The sequence below is a fragment of the Musca autumnalis genome, unplaced genomic scaffold (genome assembly GCF_047663935.1).
Source record: "Musca autumnalis isolate F117 unplaced genomic scaffold, ASM4766393v1 scaffold_5, whole genome shotgun sequence".
Taxonomy (NCBI): Eukaryota; Metazoa; Arthropoda; class Insecta; order Diptera; family Muscidae; genus Musca; species Musca autumnalis.
In genome coordinates this window covers 197,745,219-197,772,763 of record NW_027412088.1, presented here as the reverse complement: position 1 = coordinate 197,772,763, position 27,545 = coordinate 197,745,219, and the positions used below count along the sequence as shown (strand labels likewise).

At 37.4% G+C, this 27,545-nt stretch overlaps 1 protein-coding gene across 16 annotated transcripts in view; it reads left to right on the top strand.

Moving 5' to 3' along the window:
- Positions 1-27,545, top strand: part of sqa (spaghetti-squash activator) — a 145,505-nt gene that overhangs the window by 108,411 nt on the left and 9,549 nt on the right. For all 16 annotated transcript variants that reach the window (XM_073957741.1, XM_073957743.1, XM_073957731.1 and 13 more), the window contains 7 exons: positions 11,794-11,884; positions 11,961-12,164; positions 14,691-14,928; positions 17,210-17,313; positions 18,334-18,486; positions 18,560-18,764; positions 26,334-26,502. In XM_073957741.1, coding sequence (XP_073813842.1) covers positions 11,794-11,884; positions 11,961-12,164; positions 14,691-14,928; positions 17,210-17,313; positions 18,334-18,486; positions 18,560-18,764; positions 26,334-26,502 — 1,164 coding nt within the window. The remainder of the gene's footprint in view (positions 1-11,793; positions 11,885-11,960; positions 12,165-14,690; positions 14,929-17,209; positions 17,314-18,333; positions 18,487-18,559; positions 18,765-26,333; positions 26,503-27,545) is intronic.

Here is a 27,545-nt window from a genome sequence, read left to right as displayed (position 1 = left end):
GAATTGAAGTTTACCTATGGAAACCTCTATTCAGCCAGGCTGAATTGAAGTTTACCTATGGAAACCTCTATTCAGCCAGGCTGAATTGAAGTTTACCTATGGAAACCTCTATTCAGCCAGGCTGAATTGAAGTTTACCTATGGAAACCTCTATTCAGCCAGGCTGAATTGAAGTTTACCTATGGAAACCTCTATTCAGCCAGGCTGAATTGAAGTTTACCTATGGAAACCTCTATTCAGCCAGGCTGAATTGAAGTTTACCTATGGAAACCTCTATTCAGCCAGGCTGAATTGAAGTTTACCTATGGAAACCTCTATTCAGCCAGGCTGAATTGAAGTTTACCTATGTAAACCTCTATTCAGCCAGGCTAAATAGGAGCTTACCTATGGAAACCTCTATTCAGCCAGGCTAAATAGGAGCTTACCTATGGAAACCTCTATTCAGCCAGGCTGAATTGAAGTTTAGCTATGGAAACCTCTATTCAGCCACGCTGAATTGAAGTTTACCTATGGAAACTTCTATTCAGCCAGGCTAAATTGAAGTTTACCTATGGAAACTTCTATTCAGCCAGGCTAAATTGTAGCTTACCTATGTAAACCTCTATTCAGCCAGGCTGAATTGAAGTTTACCTATGGAAACCTCTATTCAGCCAGGCTGAATTGAAGTTTACCTATGGAAACCTCTATTCAGCCAGGCTGAATTGAAGTTTACCTATGGTAAACTCTATTCAGCCAGGCTGAATTGAAGTTTACCTATGGTAAACTCTATTCAGCCAGGCTGAATTGAAGTTTACCTATGGTAAACTCTATTCAGCCAGGCTGAATTGAAGTTTACCTATGGTAAACTCTATTCAGCCAGGCTGAATTGAAGTTTACCTGTGGTAAACTCTATTCAGCCAGGCTGAATTGAAGTTAACCTATGGTAAACTCTATTCAGCCAGGCTGAATTGAAGTTTACCTATGGTAAACTCTATTCAGCCAGGCTGAATTGAAGTTTACCTATGGTAAACTCTATTCAGCCAGGCTGAATTGAAGTTTACCTATGGTAAACTCTATTCAGCCAGGCTGAATTGAAGTTTACCTATGGTAAACTCTATTCAGCCAGGCTGAATTGAAGTTTACCTATGGTAAACTCTATTCAGCCAGGCTGAATTGAAGTTTACCTATGGTAAACTCTATTCAGCCAGGCTGAATTGAAGTTTACCTATGGTAAACTCTATTCAGCCAGGCTGAATTGAAGTTTACCTATGGATACCTCTATTCAGCCAGGCTGAATTGAAGTTTACCTATGGATACCTCTATTCAGCCAGGCTGAATTGAAGTTTACCTATGGATACCTCTATTCAGCAAGTGTGAATTGAAGTTTACCTATGGATACCTCTATTCAGCCAGGCTGAATTGAAGTTTACCTATAGAAACCTCTATTCAGCCAGAAGTTTACCTATGGTAAACTCTATTCAGCCAGGCTGAATTGAAGTTTACCTATGATAAACTCTATTCAGCCAGGCTGAATTGAAGTTTACCTATGGAAACCTCTATTCAGCCAGGCTGAATTGAAGTTTACCTATGGATACCTCTATTCAGCCAGGCTGAATTGAAGTTTACCTATAGAAACCTCTATTCAGCCAGGCTGAATAGGAGGAGTCCACCTATGGAAACCTCTATTTAGCCAGGCGGAATAGAAATTTTCTTCCTTAAATTTTAAATTAATTTTTCGATTTACTTTCCCTGATTTCTTCTTCCTCCCCGCTCAGTTATTTTGTCACATGTGTGACACGCTCTGCATGTCTGCACAATTTTAACACTATTATAATTTTTTTGTTAACTCTGGGAGTGGAATAATGTTTAAACTCATATTTTTATTAACCATTCGACAATATGAAAATTGAGTTAAGCTGCAGTTAAAAGTTAACATAATTCATAATTTCCCCTTGTCATGCCCTTACGATGGCATGTCGATGACGATAGCTTCAAGTTTCCCAATGGATTTTTTTGCCTTTTTTGGTTCTTGTTCGCTTCTTGCACCTAGCACCTTATTGCTAATACCGTTACCAAGCTAAAAGTTTACCCTGGGTGACTTTTTTCATCCGAATAGCTGTTAGTCTAGCAACCGGAGCTATAAAATGCCACACATGCTGACGTTAACAGATTTCTGTGTTCAGTTGCGTTTCTTGGTCGTAGTTTTTTGCTGACTTTTTTCCACGAAGTGGGAGGAGTGTGAGGCACAAAAAACACAATGTACGGAAGCTACGTGTTGTGGCAGCAAATGTGTTGCATTCTAGTGAGACGACTGCTGCTGCATATGTTCCTAATTCCTAGCATTGCAAAAAAACTCTTACGTGGGGGGAAGCGAGCGTTTGGTTGTGCAGATTATGAATTTAAAGCTCCATCGTTGACGTTGGGTGCTGTTTTTTCTTGCCATCTCATCCGACTAATTCAAAAATAAGTTAAAATTGTCACACATTCTGCAGAAGTGTGTGTGTGCCCGGGTAGAGGGTAATAAAACTAAATGGGATGCAAAAAACGACAAGAATAAAAAACAAGCTGATGTTTAATCAACTCAGTTGAAGATTTAATTTGAATTATTTATGGGGAAATATGAGAGCTGTTAGAGAGTTTTTGTTCCTTTATTGGAGGAATAATAACGTTCAGAGAGAGCAGAAGAATATTTGTGTGAAATTAAATTTTTAAATATAGCTGAAGTAAGTTCCAATAAAAATAATTAATTCAGCCTGGTTGAATGGTTACCATAGGTAAACTCCTATACAGCCTGGCTGAATAGAGGTTTCCATAGGAAATCTTCAATTCAGCCTGGCTGAATAGAGGTTTCCATAGGAAATCTTCAATTCAGCCTGGCTGAATAGAGGTTTCCATAGGAAATCTTCAATTCAGCCTGGCTGAATAGAGGTTTCCATAGGAAATCTTCAATTCAGCCTGGCTGAATAGAGGTTTCCATAGGAAATCTTCAATTCAGCCTGGCTGAATAGAGGTTTCCATAGGAAATCTTCAATTCAGCCTGGCTGAATAGAGGTTTCCATAGGAAATCTTCATTTCAGCCTGGCTGAATAGAGGTTTCCATAGGAAATCTTCATTTCAGCCTGGCTGAATAGAGGTTTCCATAGGAAATCTTCATTTCAGCCTGGCTGAATAGAGGTTTCCATAGGAAATCTTCAATTCAGCCTGGCTGAATAGAGGTTTCCATAGGAAATCTTCAATTCAGCCTGGCTGAATAGAGGTTTCCATAAAAAAATCTTCAATTCAGCCTGGCTGAATAGAGGTTTCCATAGGAAATCGTCAATTCAACCTGGCTGAATAGAGGTTTCCATAGGAAATCGTCAATTCAGCCTGGCTGAATAGAGGTTTCCATAGGAAATCGTCAATTCAGCCTGGCTGAATAGAGGTTTCCATAGGAAATCGTCAATTCAGCCTGGCTGAATAGAGGTTTCCATAGGAAATCGTCAATTCAGCCTGGCTGAATAGAGGTTTCCATAGGAAATCGTCAATTCAGCCTGGCTGAATAGAGGTTTCCATAGGAAATCGTCAATTCAGCCTGGCTGAATAGAGGTTTCCATAGGAAATCTTCAATTCAGCCTGGCTGAATAGAGGTTTCCGTTAGGAAAACTTCAATTCAGCCTGGCTGAATAGAGGTTTCCGTTAGGAAAACTTCAATTCAGCCTGGCTGAATTAGATTTCCGTTAGGAAAACTTCAATTCAGCCAGGCTGAATTAGATTTCCGTTAGGAAAACTTCAATTCAGCCAGGCTGAATTAGATTTCCGTTAGGAAAACTTCAATTCAGCCAGGCTGAATTAGATTTCCGTTAGGAAAACTTCAATTCAGCCAGGCTGAATTAGATTTCCGTTAGGAAAACTTCAATTCAGCCAGGCTGAATTAGATTTCCGTTAGGAAAACTTCGATTCAGCCAGGTTGAATTAGATTTCCGTTAGGAAAACTTCGATTCAGTTTAGCTGAATTAGATTTCCGTTAGGAAAACTTCAACTTAGCCTTGCCAAATTAGATTTCCTTTAGGAAAACTTCAATTCAGCTTAGCTGAATTAGGTTTCGATTAGGAAAACTTCAATTCAGTATAGCTGAATTAGGTTTCCGTTAGGAAAACTTCAATTTAGTTTAGCTGAATTAGGTTGCCGTTAGGAAAATTTTAATTCAGCCTGACTGAATTAGATTTCCGTAAGGTTAATACGAAACTTTGTTAGCAAATTTTAATTCAATCCAAAATCCATTAAGCCGAATACTAAAGTAAACTCTATTTAATTTATCATAATTGTATGGAGATTTTTCCCAACCACTTTTGGGAGATAAACATCCAGACGACCACAAAAACTTTGCTTGTTGTTCTTGTTTTACTTGCAAATTGAGAATGTTTTGATAGAAAAGTCAAGTAAACCTGCAGCAACTTGTTATGAAGTCACGTGCCGTCTTATTATATTCAGCTATTAAAATATGTACAAAATATTGTTTGGGGATGAATAGGATACATCTATGTAGCTTTGTTTGTAATGATTGTGTGGAGGAGAATGTCCTTATAAAGAAAAAAAAGTAATGGGAATGTTTGTCTGAGGAACTATTGATACATCCAAGTCCATTTTGAAGCTGGGGACCTATTGATTCAAGGAGTTTAGAATTTTGAGTATAATTTTTGTAGCATTGTTTTTTCCTTTAATCCCTTGCCAATACACATTTAATTATAACAACTTCATGCAAGCTTCTTCTCATGCGTAACCCAATGTAAGCATTTGGCCTATCCTAGCAAATTCATTGAGCAGCGTAGCTAGCAGCAGGAGGCTTGTTGTTTTCTACCAATTCAGCATTATTAAGATTTTACACTCTACAGACTTTTGGTATTTACCAGAAGATGAAAAAAATTTGTTGTTTGGAAAACCTAATCTGTAGAGAGCCATTTTGATAGAGGATATAAAGCTTTATGGCCCACCATCAGCAGCTGGCCAGGCCAACATTCTTTGCTGCTTGCCAGCCAGTAGACCTCCTATTTCATTTTAATACTTTCAGTGGAGCATTTTTATGGTGTGCTGGCAAAATAACTTATTTAGCAATATTTGGGGAAGAAAGAAGGAGTTATGTTGGTCCTTCTTTCCCTTCCCCTTGGGTTGGAGCGACCGACCGACCATACATTCAGCATGTGTTGGCAGGCAATTTTGTGCTCCTGATAAAGTCTTAATTTTATAGTTTGTTTTAGCAAATCCCATCATTTGTCTAATGGCTTTGAAAATATGTTGATACGGACTTGAAAGGATGCTGTCGAGGCTGGATTTCTTTCTTTCATATGCTTCCTAATATACCGGCAACATTACTTTCATAGTTTGTTACAGAGAGATTGGAAAAAAAGTTTGAAATGATAAACATAAATTGCATCAAATGTTGAAGCTTTTCTCTTGATACGTCCGGTTTATCTTGTTTGTGCAATTAAAAGAAGTTTGGGAGAATTGGGAAAAAGAAGCAAAAAAGGGTTAAAACAGCCTGGCTGAATAGAGGCTTCCATGGGTTTAAATTCCGCCCGGCTGAATAGAGGTTTCCACAAGCAAACCTTCAATTCAGCCTGGCTCAAAAGAGGTTTACACAGGCAAACTGCAGACTGAATTAAGGTTTCCTTAGGGAAACTTCAATCCAAGACTTCTATAAAAATCTTTAATTGAGCTCGACTGAATATGATTTGCCACATGCCTTTCCCCGTATTCGCCGTTCGTTTGTAAGAAAGAAAACAAAGTGTGCTGTATTTCGCACTAATTGAATAAACTATTATGTGGTTTTATTGTTTGGCACCTCATACAGGCACAACTGCCGCCGACGCTCTGTTAGCGGTTAACTTTGTTTGGTCTTTTCATTAAAACGAACAAGGAATTTATTGAAAACGAACACCTTAAGACGTAGTGAAACTACTCCACCACTGCATGCAAACCAAATATGGAATGGAACCCAAAGGTCTACTCTTTTTTAGGTAGACTTAAAAGTTTCCTGCTGGTATTTCTCCATCCTCCACTTCATTTTCATTTCATGTTATGTCTTGTGTTTTCTTTTGTTTTTGTTGCATGTCGTCGTTTCAGACATAAATGGAAATTAGTTTCTCTCTATTGGGAGGTGAACATTTCGAGGGAGCATTGAGATGAAGAAAGTTTTGTGTTAATGGAGTATTTGTGGGTAAGCTCAGATATGTCCTTTCATTTACTGCTAAGTAAACACATAGCAGTAGCAGCAGGAGTCATTTTCTGAGGAAACTATATGTAGTTTGGTGGCACGAAAACACCGGACATATGATTAATAAGAACTTATTGTTATTAGGCACAATAATGCACTGTGGGGCATTAAAGGGTAGCAAAAAAATATACAACAGGGAGTTATTTAAGATGACCGTATTAAAGTAGAAGCAGCAATTTGGCAAGTCTTACTGACGTTTTCCTCTAGAAACCTTAATAGAGATTTGCCTATGGGAACCGTTAAGAAAACTTCAATTCCGCTTAGCTTAAGAAAACTTCAATTCCGCTAAGCGGAATGAGGTTTTCATCAGGAAAACATCAATTGAGCTCAGCTGAATTAGGTTTCCGTTAGGAAAACTTCAATTCAGCTTAGCTGAATTAGGTTTCCTTTAGGAAAACTTCAATTCAGCTTAGCTGAATTAGGTTTCCTTTAGGAAAACTTCAATTCAGCTTAGCTGAATTAGGTTTCCTTTAGGAAAACTTCAATTCAGCTTAGCTGAATTAGGTTTCCTTTAGGAAAACTCCAATTCAGCTTAGCTGAATTAAGTTTTCGTTAGGAAAACTTCAATTCAGCTTAGCTGAATTAAGTTTTCGTTAAGAAAACTTCAATTCAGCTTAGCTGAATTAAGTTTTCGTTAAGAAAACTTCAATTCAGCTTAGCTGAATTAAGTTTTCGTTAAGAAAACTTCAATTTAGCTTAGCTGAATTAAGTTTTCGTTAGGAAAACTTCAATTCAGCTTAGCTGAATTAGGTTTCCGTTAGGAAGACTTCAATTCAACTTAGCCGAGTTGGGGTTTCATTTGAAAAGCTTCAATTCAACTTAGCTGAATGAGGTTCCCGTTAGGAAAACTTCAATTCAGCTTAGCTGAATTAGGTTTCCTTTAGGAAAACTTCAATTCAGCTTAGCTGAATTAGGTTTCCTTTAGGAAAACTTCAATTCAGCTTAGCTGAATTAGGTTTCCTTTAGGAAAACTCCAATTCAGCTTAGCTGAATTAAGTTTTCGTTAGGAAAACTTCAATTCAGCTTAGCTGAATTAAGTTTTCGTTAAGAAAACTTCAATTCAGCTTAGCTGAATTAAGTTTTCGTTAAGAAAACTTCAATTTAGCTTAGCTGAATTAAGTTTTCGTTAGGAAAACTTCAATTCAGCTTAGCTGAATTAGGTTTCCGTTAGGAAGACTTCAATTCAACTTAGCCGAGTTGGGGTTTCATTTGAAAAGCTTCAATTCAACTTAGCTGAATGAGGTTCCCGTTAGGAAACCTTCAATTCAGCTAAGCTGAATGAGGTTTTCACCAGGAAAGCTTCAATTCAGCTTAGGTAAATTAGGTTTCCGTTAGGAAAACTTCAATTCTGCTAAGCTGGATGAGGTTTTCATAGGAAAACTTCAATTCAGCTTAGCTGAATTAGGTTTCCTTTAGGAAAACTTCAATTCAGCTTAGCTGAATTAGGTTTCTTTTAGGAAAACTTCAATTCAGCTTAGCTGAATTAGGTTTCCTTTAGGAAAACTTCAATTCAGCTTAGCTGAATTAGGTTTCCTTTAGGAAAACTTCAATTCAGCTTAGCTGAATGAGGTTTTCATCAGGAAAATTTCATTTCAGCTAAGCTGAATTAGATATCTCTTTAGCCGAATTAGGTTTCCCTTAGGAAAACCTCAATTCAGCTTAACTGAATTAGGTTTCCTTTAGGAAAACTTCAATTCATCTTAGCTGAATTAGGTTTCCTTTAGGAAAACTTCAATTCAGCTTAGCTGAATTAGGTTTCCGTTAAGAAAACTTCAATTCAGCTTAGCTAAATTAGGTTTCCTTTAAAAAAAACTTCAATTCAGCTTAGCTGAATTATGCCGAATAAGGTTTCCCTGAAGAAAACTTCAATTCAGCTAAGCTGAATGAGGTTTTCATCAGGAAAATTTCATTTCAGCTAAGCTGAATTAGATATTTCTTTAGCCGAATTAGGTTTCCCTTAGGAAAACCTCAATTCAGCTTAACTGAATTAGGTTTCCTTTAGGAATACTTCAATTCATCTTAGCTGAATTAGCTTTCTGTTAGGAAATCTTGAATTTAGCTTTGCTGAATAAGGTTTTCTTTAAGAAAACTTCAATTCAGCTTAGCTGAATTAGGTTTCCTTTAGGAAATCTTCAATTCAGCTTTACTGAATTAGGTTTCCGTTAGGAAAACTTCAGTTCAGCTTAGCTGAATTAGGTTTCCGTTAGGAATACTTCAATTCAATTAGCTGAATTAGGTTTCCATTAGGACATCTTCAATTCAGCTTTGCTGAATTAGGTTTTCGTTTGGAAAACTTCAATTCATCTTAGCTTAATTAGACATCTCTTTAACTGAGTTAGGTTTCCGTTAGAAAACTGCAATTTAGTTAACCTGAAGAAGATTTCCCTTTAGCTGAATAGGGTTTCCGTTCTATTCAGATTAGCTGAATTAGGCTTCCGTTAAGAAAACTTCGATTTAGTTCGCCTGAATTAGGGATCCGTTAGGAAAACTCCAATTCAGCTTAGCTGAATTAGGTTTAAGTTTGGAAAACTTCAATTCATCTTAGCTGAATTAGATATCTCTTTAGCTGAGTGAGGTTTCCGTTGGAAAACTGCAATTTAGTTAAGCTGAATTAGATTTCCCTTTAGCTGAATAAAGTTTAAGTTCTATTCAGCTTAGCTGAATTAGGCTTCCGTTAGGAAAACTTCAATTCAGCTAAGCTGAATTAGGTTTTCGTTAGGAAAATTTCAATTTAGCTTAGGTGAGTGAAGTTTCCCTTTAGAAGAACTTCAATTCATCTAAGCTGAATTAGATTTCCGTTAGAAAAACTTCAATTCAGCTTAGCTGAATTAGGTTTCCGTTCGTAAGGCTTCAATTCAGCTATACTAAATTAGGTTTCGGTTAAGAAAACTTCAATTCAGCGTAGCTGAATAAGATTTCGGTTAGGAAAACTTCAATTCAGCATAGCTGAATTAGTTTTCGGTTAGAACAAATTCAATTCAGCTTAGCTGAATTAGGTTTCCGTTAAGAAAACTTTAATTCAGCTTAGCTGAATTTGGTTTCCGTTAGGAACAGTTCAATTCACCTTAGCTGAATTAGGAATACGTTAGGAAAACTTCAATTCAGCTTAGCTGAATTAGACTTCCTTTAATAAAACTTCAATTCAGCTTAGCTGATTTAGGTTTCCTTTACGAAAGCTTCAATTCTGCTTAGCTGAATAAGGTTTCCGTTAGGAAAACTTCAATTCTGCTTAGCTGAATTAGGTTTCCGTTAGGAAATCTTCTATTCAGATTAGCTGAATTAGGTTTCCGTTAGGAAAGCTTCAATTCAGCTTAGCTGAATTAGGTTTCCGTTAGGAAAACTTCAATTCAGCTTAGCTGTTTTCGTTTTATTCAGCTTAGCTGAATTAGGTTTCCGTTACGAAAACTTCAACTCAGCTTAGCTGAATTAGATTTCCCTTAAGAAAACTTCTATTCAGCTAAGCTGAATTAGGTTTCCGTTATGAAAACTTCAAGTCAGCTTAGCTGAATTAGGTTTCCGATAGGAAAACTTGGATTCAGCTTAGGTGATTTAGGTTCCCGTTAGGGAAACTTTAATTTAGCTCTGCTGAATTAGGTTTCCATTAGGAAAACTTTAATTTAGCTCAGCTGAATTAGGTTTACGTTAAGAAAACTTCAATTCAGCTTAGCTGAATTAGGTTTACGTTAGGAAAACTTCAATTCAGCTCAGCTGAATTAGGTTTCCATTAGGAAAACTTTAATTTAGCTCTGCTGAATTAGGTTTCCCTTAGGAAAACTTCAATTCAGCTTAGCTGATATAGGCTTCCTTTAATAAAACTTCAATTCACCTTAGCTGATTTAGGTTTCCTTTACGAAAGCTTCAATTCTGCTTAGCTGAATAAGGTTTCCGTTAGGAAAACTTCAATTCTGCTTAGCTGAATTAGGTTTCCGTTAGGAAATCTTCTATTCAGATTAGCTGAATTAGGTTTTCGTTAGGAAAGCTTCAATTCAGCTTAGCTGAATTAGGTTTCCGTTAGGAAAACTTCAATTCAGCTTAGCTGTTTTCGTTTTATTCAGCTTAGCTGAATTAGGTTTCCGTTACGAAAAATTCATTTCTGCTTAGCTGAATAAGGTTTCCCTTAAGAAAACTTCTATTCAGCTAAGCTGAATTAGGTTTCCGTTATGAAAACTTCAAGTCAGCTTAGCTGAATTAGGTTTCCGTTAGGAAAACTTCAAGTCAGCTTAGCTGAATTAGGTTTCCGTTAGGAAAACTTCAAGTCAGCTTAGCTGAATTAGGATTCCGTTAAGAAAACTTTAATTCAGCTTAGCTGAATTAGATTTCCCTTTAGCTGAATAAGGTTTCCGTTAAGAAAATTTCGTTTCAGCTTAGCTGAATTAGGTTTCCGTTAGGAAAACTTCAATTCTGCTTGGCTCAGTAATGTTTCCCTTAAGAAAACTTCAACTCAGCTAAGCTCAATGAGATTCAGCTTAGCTGAATTAGGTTTCCGATAGGAAAACTTCGATTCAGCTTGGCTGAAATAGGATTCCGTTAGGAAAACTCCAATTCCGCTTGGCTGAATTAGATTCCCCTTTAGCTGAATAAGGTTTCCGTTAGGAAAACTTCTATTACGCATAGCTGAATTAGGTTTCCGTTAGGAAAACTTCAATTCTGCTTGGCTGAGTAATGTTTCCCTTAAGAAATCTTCAACTCAGCTAAGCTTAATGAGGTTCCCGTTAGGAAAACTTCAACTCAGCTTAGCTGAATTAGATTTCCCTTTAGCTAAATATGGTTTCTGTTAGGAAAACTTCTATTCAGCTAAGCTGAATAAGGTTTCCGTCAGGAATTGGGTTTCCGTTAAGAAAAATTCAATTCAACTGAGCCTAATTAGGTTTCCGTTAGAAAAACATCAATTCATCCTGGTTGAATAAAGAAATTCAGCTGTGCTGAATTATTTCATATAAATTTCAATATTTTATATTTTGAAAAATTGCCTTTTATCTCTTTTTAAGCATTTTGCTAATCAAACAATTTGTTGTAAATATTCATCATTTTGGCCAATCGACCACATAACCGTTGGCATTTATAGCCTTTCAATGAGCAACCAACCAGCTGTCCCATATAAATCAGCCCACCACCACCACAATTAGTGTTATCACAAATCACGATTGAACCTTCAAAACTTTTAAGCGATTTCATTAATTTCATGTTCATCATTTCACTTTTCAATTGAATTTCTCGACGGATGATCGGTTAGCCATAGCCAATAATTGACCATCCTGCTGCAATTGGCCAAAAAGATAATAGATTCGAAAGAAAGATGATGTGTTTTGGGGGCTATGACATATCTGTGACATTTTCACATGGCTGCTGAGGATGCAGTGTGGTGTGGTTATGAATTATTATGCGAACAATTACACGATCTTAAAAAGATATTTTCTGGGATTTGCTCAACAAATTATTCAATAAATATTATTTATGTCAAATTTTGTGCAAATAGCGATGAATTTGGGAACTTTGGCTTCCAATCGATGCTATAGATTGTTAATTAATGGCTAATGTTGTGGTTGTTTTTGTTTTTCTTTATAGAATTGGAACCGGCATTTCCTTATCGGGATGTTCAAATACAAAGAGATGTGGATGCCCATGAACTGTATGACATTCTTGGCGAAGTGGGAAGGTATGTTTGGGGGGATGACATTTATTAGCACATATTTTCAAATAATTACTTGTTTATTTTGTCAATTCATTTCTAGGGGCAAATTTGGTGTTGTCTACAAATGTCAAGATAAAAGTAATGGTCTCAAATTGGCTGCCAAATTTGTACCTACCCCCAAGAAAGAGGATCGCCGCAATGTCGAGAGAGAAGTGGAAATTATGAATTCTTTGCAGCACCACCTCATCACACAGCTCTATGCCGCCTATGAATACAACAAAATGATGTGTGTCGTGCAAGAATTGTAAGTAAAAACAACAACACCAACCACACAATTAATTAATTCCCAATGCAAAAACTAATTCATTGACCCTTGGGCTAAGTATTCGAATAGGCAAGAGCATTAAGGCTGAAACAAAAGTTTTAGTTTTACGAAGCTACTCAGTTCTTTTCCATACGTCCATGGCACAACTTTGCTTTCAAATAGTCTAAAATGTGTCTGCTCTTACTTTGCAAGAACATTAAAAAAGCTTTTAATATATTAGTGACAGTAAATGTCCATCATGGTCCCCTCTATGTGGTTCATGTGGACAAACCCACAAGGAAAAGAAATAAACGAAACTATAACAGAAACAAAGGCACGTTTAGAGTAAGTTTTATGCAGCTGAATATCGAATATTTCAATCTCTAAAATTGTTCAGCTAAGCTAAATAAAATATTTACTATGGAAACCTTAATTCAGCTAAGCTGAATGAAAGATTTCCGATGGAAACGTTAATTCAGCAAAGCTAAATAAAATATTTCATATGGAAACCTTAATTCAGCTAAGCTGAATAAATGATTTCCTATGGAAACCTTAATTCAGCTACGCTGAACGAAAGATTTTCTATGGCAACCATAATTCAGCTAAGCTGAATGAAACATTTCCTATTGGAAACTTAATTCAGCTAAGCTGAATCAAATATTTCCTATGGAAACCTTAAATCAGCTATGCTGAATCAAATATTTCCTATGGAAACCTTTGTTCAGCTACGCTGAATGAAAGATTTCCTAAGCAAACCTTTATTCAGCTACGCTGAATGAAAGATTTCCTAAGCAAACCTTTATTCAGCTACGCTGAATGAAAGATTACCTATGGAAACCATAGCTGAATAGAAGTTTCCATAGGAAATCTTTAATTCTGCATAGCTGAATGTAAGTTTCCATAGGAAATCTTCAATAAAGCCTGACTGAATAAGGGCTCCGTTAGGAAAACTTTAATTCAGCTTAGCTGAATAAAAGTTTCCATAGGAAATCTTCAATTCAGCTTCGCTGAATAGAAGTTTCCATAGAAAATCTGCAATTCAGCTTAGCTAAATAGAAATTTCCATAGGAAATCTTCAATTCAGCTTAGCTGAATAGAAGTTTCCATAGGAAATCTTCAATTCAGCATTGCTGAATAGAAGTCTCCATAGAAAATCTGCAATTCAGCTTAGCTGAATAGAAGTTTCCATAGGAAATCTTCAATCCAGCTTAGCTGAATAGAAGTTTCCACTGGAAATCATCAATTCAGCTTAGCTGAATAGAAGTATTCACTGGAAATCTTCAATTCAGCTTAGCTGAATAGAAGTTTTCATAGGAAATCTTCAATCCAGTTTAGCTGAATTGAAGTTTCCACTGGAAATCTTCAATTCAGCTTATCTGAATAGAAGTTTCCATAGGAAATCTTCAATTCAGCATAGCTGAATAAAAGTTTCCATAGGAAATCTTCAATTCAGCATAACTAATAGGAAATCTTTAATTCAGCATAGCTGAATAGAAATTTCCATAAGAAATCTACAATAAAGCCTTACTGAATAAGGTCTCCGTTAGGAAATCTTCAATTCAGCTTAGCAGAATATAAGTTTCCATAGGAAATCTTCAATTCAGCTTAGCTGAATAGAAGTTTCCATAGGAAATCTTCAATTCAGCTTAGCTGAATAGAAGTTTCCATAGGAAATCTGCATTTTAGCTTAGCTGAATAGAAGTTTCCATAGGAAATCTTCAATTTAGCTTAGCTGAATAGAAGTTTCCATGGAAAATCTTCAATTCAGCTTAGCTGAATAGAAGTTTCCATAGGAAATCTGTAATTCAGCATAACTAATAGCATAGGTGAATAGAAGTTTCCATAGGAAATCTTCAATAAAGCCTGACTGAATAAGGTTTTCGTTAAGAAAACTTCAATTCAGTTTAGCAGAATAGAAGTTTCCATAAGAAATCTGCAATTCAGCTTAGCTGAATATAAGTTTCTATAGAAAATCTTCAATTCTGCTTAGCTGAATAGAAGTTTTCATAGGAAATCTTCAATTCTGGTTAGCTGAATAGAAGTTTCCATAGGAAATCTTCAATTCAGCTTAGCTGAATAGAAGTTTCCATAGGAAATCTGCAATGAAGCTTAGCTGAATAGAAGTTTCCATAGGAAATCTGCAATTCAGCTTAGCTGAATAGAAGTTTCCATAGGAAATCACTAATTCAGCTTAGCTGAATAGAAGTTGCCATAGGAAATCTGCAATTTAGCTTAGCTGAATCAAAGTTTCCATAAGAAATCTTCAATTTAGCCTGGCTGAATAAGGTTTCTTTTAGGAAAACTTCAATTCAGAAAAGGTTTTTTTAGAAAAATTTAAATTATCTTAGCTGAATTAGTTTTCCCTTGGGAAAACTTCCATTTAGCTTAGCTTCCCTTGGGAAAACTTTAATTCGGCGTATTTTAATTAGCCTTCCATTAGGAAAACTTGAATTCAACTTCAAAAATCCTTATTTGCTTCCCTTTTTATTCTCTTCCCTTTCGTTTTTTTGTTCTTCTTTTTTGCAGAGTAGAAGGAGGTGAACTGTTTGATCGTGTTGTCGACGATGAATTTGTCTTAACCGAACGTGTCTGTGTTGTCTTTATACGCCAAGTGTGTGAAGCCATGGAATTTATACACCGCAACAATATCTTGCATCTTGATTTGAAACCTGAAAACATTTTATGCCTAACCCAGGAAGGTAACCGCATTAAAATCATAGATTTCGGTTTGGCAAGAAAATTTGATCCCAACAAGAAATTACAGGTAATTAAATGTCGACATAAACCCCAGTCAATTACAATTTTCCGGACAGAAACCGCAGAACGTGTGATTTGTTTGAGGTGGTGATGAGGGTTGTAATGAATACAGTTGTTGTAATCCACATACACACATATGAAGAGGAATGAATTTGTTTGCCACATTTTATGTTCAATCATAAAAGAGTTGTGTTATTTGGGTTTTAAAAAAAGTTGACTGTTGTGAGTGGTTTTTCATAGCTAATTGAAAATGTTTTAATTCCTTTTCTAAGGAATTTCTTTGTTATGTTAATCTGAGAGGGGAATTTATGGACCGGAGAAACGTCTGTAGGATTGCGGGTTAATACCTGTTTTTGTGAGTGTTTAACACATAACTTTCTCGATTTGTAATATTATATCTGTTGAGCTTTAGTGTCGCACAAGTTAAGGGGGTGTTAAGTGACAAGAATGAAAACTAAATTAACATTTTTGCTTAACAAAACATATTGACACTCACGACACCTAGTAAATGGACACCAACTGGATTTTTCTTTATGAAAGATGAATTTCACCTTAGCTGAATTAGATTTCCTTTAGGAAATTTGCAATTTAGCTTAGCTGAATTGGGTTCCCTTTAGGAAATCTGCAATTCAGCTTAGCTGAATTAGGTTTACTTTAGGAAATCTGCAATTCAGCTTAGCTGAATTGGGTTTTCTTAAGGAAATCTAATATTTAGCTTAGCTGAATTAAGTTTCCTTTAGGAAATCTGCAATTCAGCTCAGCTGAATTAGGTTTCCTTTAGGAAATCTGCAATTAAGCTCAGCTGAATCAGGTTTCCGTAGTACATCTTCAATTCAGCCAAGCTGAATTAAGTTTTATTTAGGAAATCTGAAATTTAGCTTAGCTGAATTAGGTTTCCTTTAGGAAATCTGAAATGTAGCTTAGCTGAATGAGGTTTCCTTTAGGAAATCTGCAATTTAGCTTAGCTGAATTAGGTTTCCTTTAGGAAATCTGCAATTCAGCTTAGCTGAATTAGGTTTCCTTTAGGAAATCAGCAATTCAGCTTAGCTGAATTAGGTTTCCTTTAGGAAATCAGCAATTCAGCTTAGCTGATTTGGGTTTTTCTTTATGAAATCTGCAATTCAGCTTGGCTGAATTAGGTTTATTTTAGGAAATCTGCAATTCAGCATAGCTGAATAAGGGTTCCTTAAGGAAATCTACAATTCAGCTTAGCTGAATTAGGTTTCCTTGAGGAAATCTGCAATTCAGTTTAGCTGAATTAGGTTTCCTTGAGGAAATCTGAAATTTAGCTTAGCTGAATTAGGTTTCCGTTAGGAAATCTGCAATTCAGCTTGGCTGAATTAAGGTTTCCGTAGTACATCTTTAATTCAGCCAAGCTGAATTAAGTTTTATTTAGGAAATCCGCAATTCAGCTTAGCTGAATTAGGTTTCTATTAAGAAAACTACAATTAAGCTCAGCTGAATAAGGTTTATATTAAGAAATCTGTAAATCAGTTCAGCTGAATAAGGTTTCTATTAAGAAATCTGCAATTCAGCTCAGCTGAATAAGGTTTCTATTAAGAAAACTACAATTAAGCTCAGCTGAATAGGGTTTATATTAAGAAATCTGCAATTCAGCTTAGCTGAATTAGGTTTCCTGTAGGAAATATGCAAGTCAGCTTAGCTGAATTAGGTTTCCTTTAGAAAATCTGCAATTCAGCTTAGCGGAATGAGGTTTCCTTAAAGAAAACTGCAATTCAGCTTAGCTGAATAAGGTTTCCTTAAAGAAAACTGCAATTCAGCTTAGCTGAATTAGGTTTCCTTTAGGAAATCTGCAATTCAGCTTAGCGGAATGAGGTTTCCTTAAAGAAAACTGCAATTCAGCTTAGCTGAATAAGGTTTCCTTAAAGAAAACTGCAATTTAGCTTAGCTGAATTAGGTTTCTCTTTGGAAAGCTATAATTCAGCGTAGCTGAACAACATTTTCCTGCTCCTTTTCGAATTTCCCTGACTATATTGTTAATTTAAACACAATTGTTCTTCTTAATCACAACCTGTAAGACATTCGACTTCTTTAACACAACCACCACATATGACAATGACAATGGGGTGTTTCATAATTAAAATAAAATCTCAGGGAAAAATGCCATAAACTCAAGATTACAAATCAGAATGTAAATGAAATAACACGTAGTTGGTCTTGGTTACCCTGCTGCTGTTGCTGTGGCAATCAGCCATACCATCCCCAACTTGGCTGAATAACAATAACAATTTGTGTGTTCTTTTTTTGTTAATTTTCTTTCCAAACAGATCCTTTTTGGTACACCGGAATTTGTGGCTCCTGAAGTTGTTAACTTTGATTGCATCTCCTATAGCACAGATATGTGGAGTGTGGGAGTTATTACATATGTTCTGTAAGTAAATGCTGAAACCATAACTTGTTAAGGGTCGGAGAACGAAGAAAAAATCCAATCAAATTAAAACCTAATTAAAAACAAATCTGTTTAATTAAAAAATGGTTGCCCTGGTAATAAGGGGAAGAGCAATTTCTTTGGGTGAAAATTCATTCCCGCTAATTTGGTTTCCATTGATTCGTTATTAAGACATTGATTAACAAATAACCGATGAAATGATATTGAGTTAGCATTGCGGAGTGGTTAAGAAATCTAATTAAAAATATTTCATTGGTTTTGGATACGAATCTCAGCCCAAGAAATTTTGAAAAAGGCTTCTTGATTAAATTAAATAATTACGGAAAAGATGAGAGGAGGGAAGTATGGAAATTTATAAAAAAACATTCAATTCCGCCTGCCTGAGTAGAGGTTTCCAAAGGTGAAACTCACTTCAGCCTGGCTAAACAGAAGTTTCCTTGAATTCCTCATCTCCCTCTTTGCTCTTTCCCTTCTATCTTCAAATTTCTTTTTGATTGCTTTGGTTCACCATAAAAGTCTTTAGCTTTAAGATTAAGCTTCTTAAGTTAATTTCTGTTAATTTTTTATTTCGTTTTATTCCATCTTTCTTTCATTCCTTACGTTACGTTACATCCTTCCGTCAACATCAACGAACTTTGGACCCCACAACAACTTCAACAAAACCCAACAAAATCCCAATTTTCATTACTTTTGGCTATTAACAAAAATGACTTAACAACAATTCTTACAACAATGACAACAACAACAACAATGGAATGACCAACTTTAACTACAACCATGTTACAACAACATAATTACATTCTTCTAACGTTTGGTCATGGCAACAATGATTTTTATCCTTCTCCTCCTCCTCTATGCATGTCTTCATCATTCGACCAAAACAATACAACAACGACACTGTTACTTCTGCTTCAATTTTCCGCCCTCAACTTAACCACGTCTCCTTTCGAAATGGAAACTATTTTCCGTCTGCTTTTGCCACTTGAAATGTTGCTGCTGCAGAATTTCTGGCCTCTCACCGTTTATGGGGGAAACCGATATTGAAACTATGGCCAATGTGACCATAGCCAAATATGATTTTGAGGATGAATCGTTTAGCAGCGTCTCACCCGAATGCATAGATTTTATATCGAAATTATTGGTAAAAGACTTGAAGTGAGTATGGGATGACTAGGCATCCATCCATCAGCGAGAGAAGAAAATAACTGTCAAACGTTTTGTTTTTCAGTACCCGCATGACAGCTGAACAGTGTTTGAAACACAAATGGCTTCAGAGGCGCCCTAAGAGTCCTCCCAAAATCGCCCCTAAACCCCTAAGAATTCCAGAGGCCTCGTTGAAGGCACCCACACCCTCACCCATACCACCCAGCATCGATGGTGATCACAGTTCGGTGGCCAGTAATGAAACAGAGGACAGTGAGTCTATGGCGGGGGTAAGTTTTTAAAGAAAAGTTTCAAAAATTACTAAAAAGTCATATTCAGCCAAGCTAAACCTAATTCAGCCAGGCTGAACTACAATTTTCTTAAAGAAAACCTAATTCAGCAAGACTGAATTGAAGTTTTCCTAACGAAAACCTAATTCAGCCAGGCTGAATTGAAGTTTTCCCAACGAAAACCTAATTCAGCCAGGCTGAATTGAAGTTTTCACAACGGAAACCTAATTCAGCCAGGCTGAATTGAAGTTTTCCTAACGGAAATCTAATTCAGCCAGGCTGAATTGAAGTTTTCCTAACGGAAACCTAATTCAGCCAGGCTGAATTGCAGTTTTCATAAAGGAAACCTCATTCAGCTAAGCTGAATTCAAGTTTTCCTTACGGAAACCTTATTCAGCCAGGCTGAATTGAAGTTTTCCTAACGGGAACCTAATTCAGCCAGTCTGAATTGAAGTTTTCCTAACGGAAACCTAATTCAGCCAGGCTGAATTGAAGTTCTCCTAACGGAAACCTAATTCAGCCAGGCTGAATTGAAGTTCTCCTAACGGAAACCTAATTCAGCCAGGCTGAATTGAAGTTTTCCTAACGGAAACCTAATTCAGCCAGGCTGAATTGAAGTTTTCCTAACGGAAACCTAATTCAGCCAGGCTGAATTGAAGTTTTCCTAACGGAAACCTAATTCAGCCAGGCTGAATTGAAGTTTTCCTAACGGAAACCTAATTCAGCCAGGCTGAATTGAAGTTTTCCTAACGGAAACCTAATTCAGCCAGGCTGAATTGAAGTTTTCCTAACGGAAACCTAATTCAGCCAGGCTGAATTGAAGTTTTCCTAACGGAAACCTAATTCAGCCAGGCTGAATTGAAGTTTTCCTAACGAAAACCTAATTCAGCCAGGCTGAATTGAAGTTCTCCTAACGAAAACCTAATTCAGCCAGGCTGAATTGAAGTTCTCCTAACGAAAACCTAATTCAGCCAGGCTGAATTGAAGTTCTCCTAACGAAAACCTAATTCAGCCAGGCTGAATTGAAGTTCTCCTAATGGAAACCTAATTCAGCCAGGCTGAATTGAAGTTTTCCTAACGGAAACCTAATTCAGCCAGGCTGAATTGAAGTTTTCCTAACGGAAACCTAATTCAGCCAGGCTGAATTGAAGTTTTCCTAACGGAAACCTAATTCAGCCAGGCTGAATTGAAGTTTTCCTAACGGAAACCTAATTCAGCCAGGCTGAATTAAAGTTTTCCTAACGGAAACCTAATTCAGCCAGGCTGAATTGAAGTTTTCCTAACGGAAACCTAATTCAGCCAGGCTGAATTGAAGTTTTCCTAACGGAAACCTAATTCAGCCAGGCTGAATTGAAGTTTTCCTAACGGAAACCTAATTCAGCCAGGCTGAATTGAAGTTTTTCTAAAGAAAACCTAATTCAGCCAGGCTGAATTGAAGTTTTCCTAACGGAAACCTAATTCAGCCAGGCTGAATTGAAGTTTTCCTAACAGAAACCTAATTCAGCCAGGCTGAATTGAAGTTTTTCTAAAGGAAACCTAATTCAGCCAGGCTGAATTGAAGTTTTCCTAACGGAAACCTAATTCAGCCAGGCTGAATTGAAGTTTTCCTAACGGAAACCTAATTCAGCCAGGCTGAATTGAAGTTTTCCTAACGGAAACCTAATTCAGCCAGGCTGAATTGAAGTTTTCCTAACGGAAACCTAATTCAGCCAGGCTGAATTGAAGTTTTCCTAACGGAAACCTAATTCAGCCAGGCTGAATTGAAGTTTTCCTAACGGAAACCTAATTCAGCCAGTCTGAATTGAAGTTTTCCTAACGGAAACCTAATTCAGCCAGGCTGAATTGAAGTTCTCCTAACGGAAACCTAATTCAGCCAGGCTGAATTGAAGTTCTCCTAACGGAAACCTAATTCAGCCAGGCTGAATTGAAGTTTTCCTAACGGAAACCTAATTCAGCCAGGCTGAATTGAAGTTTTCCTAACGGAAACCTAATTCAGCCAGGCTGAATTGAAGTTTTCCTAACGGAAACCTAATTCAGCCAGGCTGAATTGAAGTTTTCCTAACGGAAACCTAATTCAGCCAGGCTGAATTGAAGTTTTCCTAACGGAAACCTAATTCAGCCAGGCTGAATTGAAGTTTTCCTAACGAAAACCTAATTCAGCCAGGCTGAATTGAAGTTCTCCTAACGAAAACCTAATTCAGCCAGGCTGAATTGAAGTTCTCCTAACGAAAACCTAATTCAGCCAGGCTGAATTGAAGTTCTCCTAATGGAAACCTAATTCAGCCAGGCTGAATTGAAGTTTTCCTAACGGAAACCTAATTCAGCCAGGCTGAATTGAAGTTTTCCTAACGGAAACCTAATTCAGCCAGGCTGAATTGAAGTTTTCCTAACGGAAACCTAATTCAGCCAGGCTGAATTAAAGTTTTCCTAACGGAAACCTAATTCAGCCAGGCTGAATTAAAGTTTTCCTAACGGAAACCTAATTCAGCCAGGCTGAATTAAAGTTTTCCTAACGGAAACCTAATTCAGCCAGGCTGAATTGAAGTTTTCCTAACGGAAACCTAATTCAGCCAGGCTGAATTGAAGTTTTCCTAACGGAAACCTAATTCAGCCAGGCTGAATTGAAGTTTTCCTAACGGAAACCTAATTCAGCCAGGCTGAATTGAAGTTTTCCTAACGGAAACCTAATTCAGCCAGGCTGAATTGAAGTTTTCCTAACGGAAACCTAATTCAGCCAGGCTGAATTGAAGTTTTCCTAACGGAAACCTAATTCAGCCAGGCTGAATTGAAGTTTTCCTAACGGAAACCTAATTCAGCCAGGCTGAATTGAAGTTTTCCTAACGGAAACCTAATTCAGCCAGGCTGAATTGAAGTTTTCCTAACGGAAACCTAATTCAGCCAGGCTGAATTGAAGTTTTCCTAACGGAAACCTAATTCAGCCAGGCTGAATTGAAGTTTTTCTAAAGGAAACCTAATTCAGCCAGGCTGAATTGAAGTTTTCCTAACAGAAACCTAATTCAGCCAGGCTGAATTGAAGTTTTCCTAACAGAAACCTAATTCAGCCAGGCTGAATTGAAGTTTTTCTAAAGGAAACCTAATTCAGCCAGGCTGAATTGAAGTTTTCCTAACGGAAACATAATTCAGCCAAGCTGAATTGAAGTTTTCCTTACGGAAACCTTATTCAGCCAGGCTGAATTGAAGTTTTCCTAACGGAAACCTAATTCAGCTAGGCTGAATTGAAGTTTTCCTAACGGAAACCTAATTCAGCCAAGGTGAATTGAAGTTCTCCTAACGGAAACCTAATTCAGCCAGGCCGAATTGAAGTTTTCCTAACGCTGAATTGAAGTTTTCCTAACGGAAACCTAATTCAGCCAGGCTGAATTGAAGTTTTCCTAACGGAAACCTAATTCAGCCAGGCTGAATTGAAGTTCTCCTAACGGAAACCTAATTCAGCCAGGCTGAATTGAAGTTTTCCTAACGGAAACCTAATTCAGCCAGGCTGAATTGAAGTTCTCCTAACGGAAACCTAATTCAGCCAGGCTGAATTGAAGTTCTCCTAACGGAAACCTAATTCAGCCAGGCTGAATTGAAGTTTTCCTAACGGAAACCTAATTCAGCCAGGCTGAATTGAAGTTTTCCTAACGGAAACCTAATTCAGCCAGGCTGAATTGAAGTTTTCCTAACGGAAACCTAATTCAGCCAGGCTGAATTGAAGTTTTCCTAACGGAAACCTAATTCAGCCAGGCTGAATTGAAGTTTTCCTAACGGAAACCTAATTCAGCCAGGCTGAATTGAAGTTTTCCTAACGGAAACCTAATTCAGCCAGGCTGAATTGAAGTTTTCCTAACGGAAACCTAATTCAGCCAGGCTGAATTGAAGTTTTTCTAAAGGAAACCTAATTCAGCCAGGCTGAATTGAAGTTTTCCTAACAGAAACCTAATTCAGCCAGGCTGAATTGAAGTTTTCCTAACAGAAACCTAATTCAGCCAGGCTGAATTGAAGTTTTTCTAAAGGAAACCTAATTCAGCCAGGCTGAATTGAAGTTTTCCTAACGGAAACATAATTCAGCCAGGCTGAATTGAAGTTTTCCTAACGGAAACATAATTCAGCCAAGCTGAATTGAAGTTTTCCTTACGGAAACCTTATTCAGCCAGGCTGAATTGAAGTTTTCCTAACGGAAACCTAATTCAGCTAGGCTGAATTGAAGTTTTCCTAACGGAAACCTAATTCAGCCAAGGTGAATTGAAGTTCTCCTAACGGAAACCTAATTCAGCCAGGCCGAATTGAAGTTTTCCTAACGCTGAATTGAAGTTTTCCTAACGGAAACCTAATTCAGCCAGGCTGAATTGAAGTTTTCCTAACGGAAACCTAATTCAGCCAGGCTGAATTGAAGTTCTCCTAACGGAAACCTAATTCAGCCAGGCTGAATTGAAGTTTTCCTAACGGAAACCTAATTCAGCCAGGCTGAATTGAAGTTCTCCTAACGGAAACCTAATTCAGCCAGGCTGAATTGAAGTTCTCCTAACGGAAACCTAATTCAGCCAGGCTGAATTGAAGTTTTCCTAACGGAAACCTAATTCAGCCAGGCTGAATTGAAGTTTTCCTAACGGAAACCTAATTCAGCCAGGCTGAATTGAAGTTTTCCTAACGGAAACCTAATTCAGCCAGGCTGAATTGAAGTTTTCCTAACGGAAACCTAATTCAGCCAGGCTGAATTGAAGTTTTCCTAACGGAAACCTAATTCAGCCAGGCTGAATTGAAGTTTTCCTAACGGAAACCTAATTCAGCCAGGCTGAATTGAAGTTTTCCTAACGGAAACGTAATTCAGCCAGGCTGAATTAAAGTTTTCCTAACGGAAACCTAATTCAGCCAGGCTGAATTGAAGTTTTCCTAACGGAAACCTAATTCAGCCAGGCTGAATTGAAGTTTTCCTAACGGAAACCTAATTCAGCCAGGCTGAATTGAAGTTTTTCTAAAGGAAACCTAATTCAGCCAGGCTGAATTGAAGTTTTCCTAACGGAAACCTAATTCAGCCAGGCTGAATTGAAGTTTTCCTAACAGAAACCTAATTCAGCCAGGCTGAATTGAAGTTTTTCTAAAGGAAACCTAATTCAGCCAGGCTGAATTGAAGTTTTCCTAACGGAAACATAATTCAGCCAAGCTGAATTGAAGTTTTCCTTACGGAAACCTTATTCAGCCAGGCTGAATTGAAGTTTTCCTAACGGAAACCTTATTCAGCTAGGCTGAATTGAAGTTCTCCTAAAGGAAACCTAATTCAGCCAGGCTGAATTGAAGTTCTCCTAAAGGAAACCTAATTCAGCCAGGCTGAATTGAAGTTTTCCTAACGGAAACCTAATTCAGCCAGGCTGAATTGAAGTTTTCCTAACGGAAACCTAATTCAGCCAGGCTGAATTGAAGTTTTCCTAACGGAAACCTAATTCAGCCAGGCTGAATTGAAGTTTTCCTAACGGAAACCTAATTCAGCCAGGCTGAATTGAAGTTTTCCTAACGCTGAATTGAAGTTTTCCTAACGGAAACCTAATTCAGCCAGGCTGAATTGAAGTTTTCCTAACGGAAACCTAATTCAGCCAGGCTGAATTGAAGTTCTCCTAACGGAAACCTAATTCAGCCAGGCTGAATTGAAGTTTTCCTAACGGAAACCTAATTCAGCCAGGCTGAATTGAAGTTCTCCTAACGGAAACCTAATTCAGCCAGGCTGAGTTGAAGTTCTCCTAACGGAAACCTAATTCAGCCAGGCTGAATTGAAGTTCTCCTAACGGAAACCTAATTCAGCCAGGCTGAATTGAAGTTTTCCTAACGGAAACCTAATTCAGCCAGGCTGAATTGAAGTTTTCCTAACGGAAACCTAATTCAGCCAGGCTGAATTGAAGTTTTCCTAACGGAAACCTAATTCAGCCAGGCTGAATTGAAGTTTTCCTAACGGAAACGTAATTCAGCCAGGCTGAATTAAAGTTTTCCTAACGGAAACCTAATTCAGCCAGGCTGAATTGAAGTTTTCCTAACGGAAACCTAATTCAGCCAGGCTGAATTGAAGTTTTCCTAACGGAAACCTAATTCAGCCAGGCTGAATTGAAGTTTTTCTAAAGGAAACCTAATTCAGCCAGGCTGAATTGAAGTTTTCTTAACGGAAACCTAATTCAGCCAAGCTGAATTGAAGTTTTCCTAACAGAAACCTAATTCAGCCAGGCTGAATTGAAGTTTTTCTAAAGGAAACCTAATTCAGCCAGGCTGAATTGAAGTTTTCCTAACGGAAACATAATTCAGCCAAGCTGAATTGAAGTTTTCCTTACGGAAACCTTATTCAGCCAGGCTGAATTGAAGTTTTCCTAACGGAAACCTTATTCAGCTAGGCTGAATTGAAGTTCTCCTAAAGGAAACCTAATTCAGCCAGGCTGAATTGAAGTTTTCCTAACGGAAACCTAATTCAGCCAGGCTGAATTGAAGTTTTCCTAACGGAAACCTAATTCAGCCAGGCTGAATTGAAGTTTTCCTAACGGAAACCTAATTCAGCCAGGCTGAATTGAAGTTTTCCTAACGGAAACCTAATTCAGCCAGGCTGAATTGAAGTTTTCCTAACGGAAACCTAATTCAGCCAGGCTGAATTGAAGTTTTCCTAACGGAAACCTAATTCAGCCAGGCTGAATTGAAGTTTTCCTAACGGAAACCTAATTCAGCCAGGCTAAATTGGAGATTTCCTATGGAAACCTCTATTCAGCCAGGCTGAATTGCAGATTTCCTATGGAAAGCTCTATTCAGCCAGGCTGAATTGCAGATTTCCTATGGAAACCTCTATTCAGCCAGGCTGAATTGCAGATTTCCTATGGAAACCTCTCTTCAGCCAGGCTGAATTGCAGATTTCCTATGAAAACCTCTATTCAGCCAGGCTGAATTGCAGATTTCCTATGGAAACCTCTATTCAGCCAGGCTGAATTGCAGATTTCCTATGGAAACCTCTCTTCAGCCAGGCTGAATTGCAGATTTCCTATGGAAACCTCTATTCAGCCAGGCTGAATTGCAGATTTCGTATGGAAACCTCTATTCAGCCAGGCTAAATTGGAGATTTCCTATGGAAACCTCTATTCAGCCAGGCTGAATTACAGATTTCCTATGGAAACCTCTATTCAGCCAGGCTGAATTACAGATTTCCTATGGAAACCCCTATTCAGCCAGGCTGAATTACAGATTTCCTATGGAAACCTCAATTCAGCCAGGCTGAATTACAGATTTTCTATGGAAACCTATATTCAGCCAGGAAGTATTTAAGTTTCGGCTATAGAAAATGTTATTCAGCTGAGCTGAATTGACGTTTTCTTGTGAAATAAACCAACTTCATTAAAGTTATTTTACAAAAACCTGTATTTGCCTTTGCTGGATTACATATTCCTATTCAATATTAATTTTAATTAAGAAAAACAGCTTATTTAAAATGTTATCTTTATAACTATTCTGCCTTTGGCCGGAACCTTTTTTATGTTTTTGTCTCCTTTTTTTACATTTTAATTCTTTTCTTTTTTTCTTGTAATCCCATTTTTTCTCCGTATATGACAGACAAAGGAATTGGATACAACAAAAGATAATCTGAAAAACTTCATAGAACGCTGGGAGGAACATCCGAACAGTCCGTATGTTTTCGATGTCGAAGGAAATGTTATAGCCCCGCTCAGTGAGACAGAGTACAAGAAGGCTCATGCCCCCGACAGCATATCATCGTCAAGAGGTGAGTACCGTATGACAGATAAGGCGACCATGTTGCCTGCACCGTCAGCAGCAACAACACCAGCAGCCATCAGAGCCTGTGCCTCCGCAATCGCCTGCTCCCTTTTGGCGTCAAGCAACAGCAACAACAACAGTAACAATAAAAAAAGAACAAAAACCGAACAAACACAAACATCAACATCATCAAATGTTGTGACAGTGTCAGTGGTGTCGTCGTCTGCCATAACGCCAGCAATGGCAACATCAGTTGCAACAACAACAACTCCATCAACATGCTCACAAATAAAACAACAACAGCAACATCATTTAATAAGAAGCACATAGCGAACATGCCAAAGCAAATTAAAAACAAAAAGCAAACTCTTTCAATCCGGGATGGGTAACAAAAACCCGATGCACTCTCCTCAGTTTTTGTTACCCGTCCAGGGTTTTGTTTTGGTTTGCTCTCTGTTATGTATTTATTATTTAAGCCAAATCTTAAATTTAGTGTTTTAACTCTAAAGGAGAAAATCTCCGTTCATTACTCCACCAATTTCTTTGCCTTTCCGTTTTGCAATCTAACCTCAATTTATGTTTCGTTTCATGTTTTTTTTTTTACTTTTTCGTCATCTTTCATTTTTTATTCTACTGTGATAAGTATGATAACTATAACAACAATTTTTGTCATTTATATGTGTAAGGAATCGAGCAAAAAACTACAACAACAACAAACACAATAAGTACTGTGAAATTAATAAAAACTATCATAGACAAATTTAACCCCTTTCTTAACACTTGTTTCTTCTACTTTCCACGCTATTGGTGTCGTCCTCTATGTTCTTAGTTATTTGTTGTGTGTGTGTGTGTGTGTGTGGGTCAATGTTTCCCAGCAAAACATTAAAAAAAGGCCTATAAACTTAATTCAACAAAGATAAATTGCAAATATCGAACAATAAATCAGATTCAGCTTAGCTGAATTGAAAATTTCCCATGCAATCCTTAATTCAGCTAAGCTGAATTGAAGTTTTCCTAAAGGAAACCTAATTCAGCTAAGCTGAATTGAAG